Raw genomic sequence first — 10,359 nt, forward strand, 5'->3', positions numbered from 1 at the left:
AGGGGCGCCGTGATACAAAACTATCATCAATCCGTCAGCGGAAATTGAGTACCGGCTTCCGGCAATGAACAACAACACACAACCGTGAAAGACGAAAAGGAGAAACTACGCTTCAAACAAAATCCACCCATTGGAACCTCTCGGCTTTCGTTTGGCGTAAGTACCGTTTCTTGTTTTTAGCTTCATCTTCCGATTCAAACGGAACCTCCGAGAAACCGGGCATACTTTCACGGTCATTTTACCGACACGGCCTTGTGTGTATATTTGATATAGTTAGCCACCGGTGCTAATAATTCAGTGACGCTTTCTGCACTTATGCATTTTGGCATCTTTCTTCTTGTTATCCTCGTACTAGAGTGAATTTTCTGAAGAGTGTGTAAACGATGACGTCACCTCATGAAGAGTGTATGGTGATTTTTTTCATTGAATTAACGACTCCAAAAAGACTTCGTGATTTCATCGGTCTTAAAAATATTCAAAGGTCAAGAATGATAGCATTTTCTACACGTTTGCTTTTGTCATACTGAAATGAGCTTGTTTTGAAAGGACGAACAAGTCATACGTGAGACGTCCGTGATCCCACTTTTCATCCTGCCAGCTCCGAGGCAAATACAAATTTCGTAACAAATGACAGCCAAGTTACTGTCTCTAGCCGAGTTACACAGACTTTTTTGTCAATCTGATTGAAATAATTCCCACTGAAGATTTCTGGTCACCTGTTTACATGTGACGTGTGGTCGTTTCCGATCCTCTCTTTTACATGCCCCGCTCAGTCAGATCAGCCACGTGACATTCGGAGATTGATGCAAACCTCCGTGATTTATCACGATGCCGTAATTTTGACTTTTGTGCCCAGTAGTTGTGATAGTTTTAACACTTTATCAAACAGCAGCATGATAAAAAATAAGTTACAAATACTTCAAAACAAGTTCTCCCATCTCAGACAAGCTCTGGTGAGATGCTGCTACTTCAGTGTGCGTATATGGTCACATCACTACTGACTGGATGCAGTTTTTTTTAATATGGAGCATTTTCATTCCATTTGGTCATTGGGATACATTGAAATCTGAATACATTGCTCTATGTAAACCAGGCGACTGAAACAGTTCCCAAAGCAGGCGGATAACTAAAGAATTACTTTACTGCTTCAATTTCAAAGTTGATGGATTGGCGGGTACTCCAGAGACCAAACTATTCATACAGACTGAACGGTGCCACTGCCACAATTAGCGAAAATCTATGAATTTATCTTCATTCGTTGAAGTATGTCATTCAACAATCGCATCACATCCACCAAATCATAATGAAACGGCTTTAAATCTGAGCTCATTTTCGTAGTTCATTCCTCTAAAGTTAAAGATAATGGGTAACGCATGGGTATCTTCTCTAACGCTGCTTGTGTCTCCCCAACAGATGCTCTGACTAATCTCCAATTTACATCCCGAGAGTTGTCAGATTAACGTGGCATCTGTTCAGTGAACTGCTCATTCTTGAGCCACTAAGAGCACCACAGCGTCGGTGCTCCTCGGCAAGCTGAGACATCACCATGGAAACCCAAACAGTAAGGCAGCCCTTTTTCAGATGCTGTATTAATTAGCAATGCCGTTTTCACACGTGATGGGGTTGGCAGATGCATTTTTCACCAGTGGAAGGATTATGGATGTGCAGAGATTGATTCTTTGTCTTTACTTTGTATCAGGACGTTATTCCTATCTGGCAGAACAAGCCTCATGGATCCACTCGCAGTGTGGTGAGAAGAATAGGGTCCACTCTCCCGCTCAAGCCCCCACAAAGGGCGTGTTTTCAGGTATTGACCACTCATTCTTGAAATGCAGTCGCTGTATACAATCTAAAATGCATTCATATAACCTGTAAACATCAGGAACTACCTGGCCTTTCCGCTCTTCGCCCTATGGACGGCCCCATGGTACCCACTTTGGCAGATATTGCCTGGATTGTTGCAGATGAAGAGGAGACGTATGCCAGAGTGCGGTAAAGACAATCACAGGAATTTGTCCAATTTATTTTCTGGGATTTCTTCAAATTATATGAAGAGTCGATTCAATTCACTTGTATCTTTTGAATGAAATGCACCAGCCATGTGGTAATGTAGGACACAAACAAGCTTAACTCACTCAAGTTTTCCTTCCATCCAGGAGTGACAGTCGCCCCCTCAAACACGAATGGAGGCCCACGCCGCTCCTGGTGCTACACAGGAACTCATCTGTGCCCAACTTCCGACGGGAGGGCAAGCGGGTGGAGGGCCTGAGGAAACCTGGGGTAACTGCACTAAACCGCACCACCGCCTTGCAGGATGAGCTGAGCAGACTTCGGGCACAGATTGCAAAGATTGTGGCTGGTGATACTGGTAAGTCCATTATAAATGCTGAAAATGAGGATCGTGATTAAAAACGCAAGTATTTTTGTGGCTATTGAAAGTAAAGTCTTGTAAATGATGTCCCCATGGCTTCATTCCAGGTTCCAACCCCTTGACTCCTGACCTGCTCTCCCCCGATGATACCAGCATGAGCTTTTCTATGGCGCCCTTCGAGGCCGCCCCCTACCAGCCGGCGGCCACAGCGGCCGCCTCCTTCGTCATCAGCGACGTCACCGAGGAAGACGAAGAAGAGTTGGAGGAGCAAGACGACGACGACGACAAGGACATGGTGTCTGTGGTGTCGGAGCTGGTCCCCGACCCCCTGCCGCCGGTCTCCATGACGGCGTCGGCCACCTTTGACCTTGACAGGCCCAGCATGGACTACCGCGAGGCGGAGGAGGACACAGTGTCGCTGTCCAAGTCCACCAGTTTTGCCGACGTGATGGACATCTTGAAGGACATGAACCGAATGAAGATGAATAAAGACAGGTACAAACTGTCTCGTTGTTATTATTAAAACAAAACAAAGTCTTCATATCTTTTTTGATGTGTTTTAAAAGTAAACTTGCTGTAGTGCTCTGGCATGTGGGAAAGGAGAGCCACAGTCACTGATGCATGTGTGCTTGTGTGTTTTAATCGTCAGATATAACAGAGGCTGTACGTCCTTAAGAGAGGAGGACTCTGCTTCTCTGATCTCCGAAGCTCTAAGGAAAAAGTTTGTCCTGAAAGAGGAAGACAGCGTCGCCGTGAAGCAGAAGTAGTTCACCCAGGCTTGCCGTTCCTGCTACTCCATGTAAGCCCAACTGCGTTTTCATCCACATATTATGATGAGGGTCAGTGCTATCTCAATCTTCAGCAGATCTTTCTCTCCGTTTTTTTTAAGGCCTTTTCCCAAGAACTGCCATGGACTACAGCCTTCCTCCTCAGACCTCAACGCAGTAGTTGCCTGCTGCCAGTTCGTAAACAAATCTGTATCATATATCGCCTATTTCTTGCTCCGTTTTTCAGAACAGTGACTCAACATATTGATTCAACTGAGGAGTGAGCAGTGGTCCCCTTTAAGGAGCACTTTGTACCCATCCAGCATTGAAAAAGGAGGGTTTTTAATTCGGAAATTTTCCAGTTCTGTATCATACTTGAAAAACGTTTGCGAGTACACACAACAAGTTTAAAGTCAATGTACACATTTAGCCTATGTTGTCTAAAGCAGGGGTGGGAAACCTTTGAGCCTCAATCAACCCACTAGATTCACTTACACATTGGGGAGTCCACAAAATAATTTGCAATCACCTATTATATAGTATAACTTTTTTTTCCCCTAAAACACACTAATGTGATTGTGACATAAATCTGGCGTCACTGCATATGTGCAGCAGTTCTCTGTACTTGTGATGCATTGTTTCCAATACGTTGAGTGGTGCTAAACCCAAATTGACTAAACTATAAAAATTAATAAATATGCTATTTGGAGGTACAACATGATAGTTAGAGAAGGAGTAAGTTTCATTGCTATTATGATTATGAGGGAGTATTTGGAGCCAAAAAGGAACAGCTGCACTTGAACGTTTGATGCAATCCACAAAAAAAAAACCCTCAGTGGAACTGTTAGGATAAAAATCTCCCCAAAAATCTCTCTTTCAAAATGTTAGAGAACTTGAATAAACTGAAATGGGCCCTGATAGAAAAATAGATCCCCCCCCTGAAAGAAAGTGTGTGCGGGGCTTAGTATGATCCAAGCTGGTGGCAGCCTTTTGAAGCAGACTGGGAATTCCCGACCAAGCAAAGAAAAATGTGCGTGTGTGTGTGTGTTTGTGTGTGTGTGTGTGTTTACATGACTTTGTACAGGAACCTGCGAGTGGTGATTATAAGTATTCCTAATGACGCCTTACCGCACGTCTGTTGCCTGCTCAGATGCCTGATTTTATTCACCCCAACCCCCACCTGTGCCACAATTTCATTTTTATCAGACCATCCCTTATTGCCCAACCATGTTTATGTTATTTGATGCAATGTATTTAGATTGTTGTTATTATTTCTCCCTCCACACCAAGTAATGTGTAATATGCTACTTTTATTTCATCATGCGCTATCTTTTTGGGAGGGATATCCAAACCTTTAAAAAATAAAGAATACCATTAAGACATTTCAGTCTCTTGACAGATTAGATTTTACCTCATTTTCTCACCATTGATCGTCTTTGTTGAGTTGAACACACCTCCATATTGTACATGTTGACATTTTTTGTTGTTGATGTTGTTTGTAAATAAAGATTCAGCAGATGTTTTGAAAGTGTCATTTTTTGAGTTTTTGACTAGCCACATCAGTGTAATGTGCGCTGGTCAAAGACTACCGATCCCAAAAAAAACAACAAAACAAAACTGCAACCACAATGTTTGTAGTGTTTTTAATCATAAAAATACAGTTTGAAATGCTACCACCAGGAGGCAGAGGAGCTCAGCTAACTAAATGAAAGAAGGATTAGCTCCATGAATGCTACGTATCACACTAATCTCAAATATTATTACCATACTTTCTGTCTCATTCCCACCTAGTTTCCAAAATGGAACCGCACCTAAGTGAGCCACAGTCTATTTTCTGAGAGGCTCCTTGGCCTAGTTCACCTCCACCATAAAAATCTTAGATGTAGGTCCTGATAAATGTCTGGGGGCGACATCAAGATTTACCGTCATAATTAGGCTCTGTTAAAAATAGATAGATCTCCAATCAACAGATTTTTTTTGTGCTACTTTTGCTTTTGTTTTACATGTACAACTTCATATAGGTTGTGTTTGTGTTGTCTATGCAATTTCACCTGTATTGATTTTTCCACCTATTTCAATCAACTAACTTGTGTTAATGGTATCTTACACCGCCTGTGAGGGCTAAATTTTTCCGTCCCCTGTCAATTACTTCACTTTGAATTACCCCCACCTAATTCAGATTCTTTGCTGCTGATCATTTTCTCGATTGCCTTTCCTTTGTCAATTAAGTGTGTCACCTACTACCTTTTGATTTTTTCACCTGTTTCAATTACTCTGCCGTTGTTGATTTGCCCATCTTTTTCTATGATGACACCACCTGGCCTGCATTGGTGACGTCACTGTGTTCATTGTCTCATCTGAATCAATCACTACCTGTGGTAAGATTTTCCAACTTGATCAGTTGTTTCACCTATACCCCCTTCACCCCACCTGCCCAATAAGATTAATTTGGGATGGTTTTCTCCAGCTTTGTCATTTCAGTCAGCTGTGTTGATTGGGCCACCAGTTTCAATTACGAGACCCTTGTTGATTATCCCACCTGTTTTTTTAATATCTCAGCTGTTTTGATTTTTCTGGTTTTGATTACCTCACCTGTGTGGATTGCGCGTCCTGTCCTGAATACCGGTACCGCATTTCTATTTCCTGTCTGTGTTGATTCTTTCGCCTATTTAAATTGTGTTCATTACCCCTTCCCACTATTGGTGTCAATTCTACTACCTGTGTTCATGTCACCTCATGTTTCAAATTACTTGACCTGTGTTGATTACTTAATTTTTTTTTTTTCAAAATTAAGTGCTAATTATTACACCACATTTGGACAACCTTGGCTTTGTGGGTTTCAATGTTTTTGTGTGCCATGATTGTATAAATTGTAGTGACCTATTTCCATTTTTTGTTTGTTGATATGATTCACTTGTTTGCATTTTTAGCCAAAATTATTATTATAGTTTTTTTTAACTGATCGATTAAGCCTGCCAAAATACGGTATGTCAAGCAATATTGTGTCAACCATTCATCATTCTGGACTACAGCTGTCCTGAAATGAAACTAGTGGATGGCAAACCATTCTAGCAGCTGTTGTTTGCAGACTGCAGGTGTTGTCACAGCTAATAGACTTTAACTTGTAGCATCCTCCCAGCTCGCGACAGGAAATAGCTTGGCTTTCGGGTCACATTTCCGAACATTGCCTCTTTTTCCAGTCTGAAATGAGAGTCTGAAAACAGCCAAATGAAAGAGAACAACAAAGTGCTATCCTGTGAGAGTTAAATGCTCGCTCTTTTTTTTCTTCCCCATGCCAAACTGTGACTCACATTTCCAGGCTGCGTAACCTTCCACTTTGGAAAAAGTCAAATGAAATGCCAGAACAAAATGCTCCGTTGATCCCACAAGCTCTCAACGTGCACAGTAGTTGCATGTGAAAGTAGAGTGGTAACATGATCAGTTGCCTCTGTGTAATTTTGTTTGATTAAAAAAAAAAGGTAGTTTGCACAAACTGCTGGCAAATTCTCACAACCTGCTGATCTCCAATCTAAAATGGGGGCATTGGTGTCATTTACTGGTGGTTGTGCCCTCCCCCCCTACCCATTGTCAGTGGCAATGAATGAATGTTAAAATCAAAATGAAATCATTCATTTCATCCTCTGGAATGCAATAAGCCAGTAATCACTTTTTCCCCCCAGAAACTATGAATATGACATGAAATTGGTCTTTTGTCCAAAAATCCAAACGAGTATGATTCACTCCAGTAAATGGCACATCATAAATGGCCAGCGTAGTGTCCAAGGGATTAAGAAGTCACATGTAATGTGTCTCCATGCCAAAGAACTGTTTCCCCACACCTCTTTCTTCTTTTTTGTTGTTTTTTTCTTCAGTTTAATCACTACATCCGCATGGTCTCCTAGCAACGGCCATAACTAAGTTGACGCAGAGCGGATGACAAAGGTCTGGGTGAAGACAGTCATTGGTGCCCAGGCTATCCACCTAATCTTTCCCAGATGTCGCCCACGCATCTACCCACGTCATCAAGACACCAAGATGACACTTATGACTCACAATGGGTTGCCTGCCTGTATTCTCTCTGCCATTTAGTCAATAGAAATTAGGCGAAAAGTGCAGCTGTCTGTGACACTCAAGGCCTGTGCGGTATTGTCTGGTGCTCCAACGACACTGAGGTGGAAGTGTTACAGCTCAGCTTTGAGCGTATCGAGCAGATGCATCGCCGCTGATTGATCTGTTTTTACGCTCCATGGTTGGTACTAGCAACTGTCGACACTCAGTTAACTTAGTTCCCAATTTTTTTTTTTCAAAACATCAGTGTCAAAATACTTATGGACACGCACCAGTGTTTTAAACATTCAAATACCAATGCATATTTATAGAGATGTCATTCACAGTCAGTTTCCCTTCCTGTAAGTTCAAACCGACACCAAGTTTGCCTTTGAGCCTATAATTCATGAATCTTAAGCACACCTAACCACGTGTTTGACGCCCAGAAGGCATAAAATTGATTGAAATGCCAAACATTTTCCTCCTGTTGTGACCTAGCTCAAAGTCAGGCATCAATCTTTTCATGTTGTTTCTATTATTTGATGGAACGGTGCCGCTGACCTTAACTGATCTCCAGCTGGTCATCTCGGACTCTCGGTGCGTGGCGGTCAGCGCTAACGAGGCGGCAGCTAAAAACAAACCGGGGAGAGCAGCTGGTGACTTTGGGACAGCACCTGTCTCATATAAGAAGCAATGGCTTTGCTTTCAATTACAGTCCCTTCGTTTAATGAGCATTTCATTTAATTGAACATGTAATATGTTTTGGGTCAGTCTTGACCAGAGCCATAAAGAACCCAACTTGGATTGACACCATTTTGTGTGTGTGTGTCTGGCCCAATTAGTGATGGACGATTTGTAGTGGTGGGGGATTATAATCAAGTAATTTTGATTGATAATTACATTGCGGTTATTCATTGATTTAAAAAAATCTGCCCATATTAAATTGCAAAAACTCTACATTAAATACGACTGAATTATAAGAACAATCAGAAAATAAATGATTAAAAAGCAAAATTATTTATTAGACTAACTGTAATCAAAACAATACGAGTACATTTCTGCTGTATGCACATTGGCCTCTCGGGGGCGGTGTGGTGCACGCATAAAGATGAATAAAGACACGAAGGTAAAATGAATAGAAAAAAAGCGCCAAACATTATTCATATAAATCGTTTGTCACAGATTAGGAACAATGAGTGAGTATCTGTGAATATTAGTATGTTAACTGTCTGTCTATGTTTCAACAGTGTTTGAGTTTGAATATTCATTATTTGAAAGTAAATCCCTCCCGTGATGTAAAATGCTAACTTTTGCTAACCGCGGTCAACGGGGTTTTCCATTAAGTGCTAGCATTAAGCTGGCGATGTACTGAAAACAAATGATTATATCCAAATACACAATGTATGTAATTGTTATTATGTGGTTAGTTTTACAGTAAACTCCAAAGTGGAGGGCAGAAGAATAGTCATGCTTGCTGCGAGCAACAAGGTGCATTCACAGCGGAGGAACACATGCCTATCGGCACCCGAATCATTTTTAAAAAAATTAATTTATTATAATCATCAGAAGAGTTTCTATGATCACGAGAAAAATTACAATTTCTCGGCCGAATCCCAATCTTGCTCACAATCTTGTCTCCTCGGCAACTTGGAGAGGTGTCAGGAACAAGAACTAAGCTAATTAGAGACAAAACAAGACTACAAGGAATGTAGGACAATTTTATTCCTGATCCAAAATCCCAATGCAATTCCTCTGAAAGTCTACTGCATCTGTTTATTGAAGAAATGTTCACTACCTGCCGAACTGCTGCTTGGTGTCAAGAGAACTGAGTTTGCAGCATCTTAAGAAAAATAAAAAACTAAAATTTTTGCTTGCAAGAAAAAAAAATCAGCGAAGTGATGACTTGTTTCTTGATAAATTTGTTCTACAGGTCACGTGTATATCAGGGCACCATACCGTGTTTTATTTCAACACATTGTCATCTGTTTGTTCATATAATCCCCTGCCCATAATGCAAAATCACCATGATGAAAATTCCTTGTACAACATTACATACCATAGTGATCAAAGGTCGAGTAACTCAACACTATATGTGTACCGCTCTAAATGACATTGACAATTTCATGCAAGAACTCTATTTGTTTTTGCCGACCCTTTAAATGTGATTTGAAATGCCTTTGCACGTCGTTTAACCGAACTGACATTCATATGCACACAAACACACCAGTCTCTCATTACTTTGCCATGTACCCTGCAGAGACTATTCCTAGGACAGCAACATAATAAGATCGCCTAATTAGCCTTGGTTCTTAGGGAATCTATTTGCCCACTGCCACATGCTGTGGAAGGTGTGTGTGTGTGTGTGTGTGTAATGTCAAGCTCGTAATTGGCACACTTTTAGATGACAGGCATGAAAGGGCTATTTCAACCATTTAACAGAATGTGACATTTAATGTTCCTCCTTTCATTTGACGAGATAAGAGATCTTGATAATCCACTTGAACACCATTGTAATGCGTTCAAATTACGAGACTGTGAGTGACGGGAAACTTGGAAAATGGTAGCCAAAATGTGGAGTTTGTGCACATGCAAATGCGACGATGATGACACTTTAGTGGGGATTTGTTTCATCACGTTCTGCAACACCCGGCTAAAATCTATACTATAAGTACAAATATTAGGAACCTCTGGCATTAAAAACAATCTGTTCCTGTTTGTCTTCTTAAATACATGTCACAAAAAATATAAAGAAAAAGCAAATGCAAAGATTTATCCATTGATGCTTGTGGAATGAAATTCCAGTGGCTGTCTCATACCACACACTGACAACAAGTGTCAAAGTAAAAAAAAAAAAGCAAAACATTTGATGCTTGCTGAACTGAGGTCTCCTGACCAGCGTTGAATTAGTTTTGGATTTTTCATCATGGAGGGTTGTATTCTTTAATTCAGTTACTATATTATTGATTAATTGTTTAATTTATTTTAAATGCTTCATATTAGTTTAGTTTTGATGAGTAGTTTTTTCTTTTTCTTTCTTGAAATACATGGATTTTTCATCAAAGGAAAGATAAAAAATAAAGGTCATGATAGGATGAAAACAAAGGACATTTTTGCTTCTGCTAATTCCAGTTGTGTTTAAAGTTCTTTTTAGAAACATCAAATGCAATTTCAGTT

The 10,359-nt window shown here is 40.7% G+C and overlaps 1 protein-coding gene across 1 annotated transcript; it reads left to right on the forward strand.

Annotated features, from left to right (window-relative positions):
• Positions 1-8: 8 nt before the first annotated feature.
• mtfr1l (mitochondrial fission regulator 1-like) lies at positions 9-3,692 on the forward strand. Its single transcript, XM_052086325.1, has 8 exons — positions 9-156; positions 1,414-1,561; positions 1,700-1,807; positions 1,883-1,992; positions 2,157-2,368; positions 2,479-2,866; positions 3,021-3,170; positions 3,261-3,692. The coding sequence occupies exons 2-7, from the start codon at positions 1,547-1,549 to the stop codon at positions 3,136-3,138; spliced, it is 951 nt and encodes a 316-aa protein (XP_051942285.1). The 5' UTR covers positions 9-156; positions 1,414-1,546; the 3' UTR covers positions 3,139-3,170; positions 3,261-3,692.
• The last annotated feature ends 6,667 nt before the right edge of the window (positions 3,693-10,359 follow it).

The sequence above is a fragment of the Hippocampus zosterae genome, chromosome 14 (assembly GCF_025434085.1).
Source record: "Hippocampus zosterae strain Florida chromosome 14, ASM2543408v3, whole genome shotgun sequence".
NCBI classification, from domain to species: domain Eukaryota; kingdom Metazoa; phylum Chordata; class Actinopteri; order Syngnathiformes; family Syngnathidae; genus Hippocampus; species Hippocampus zosterae.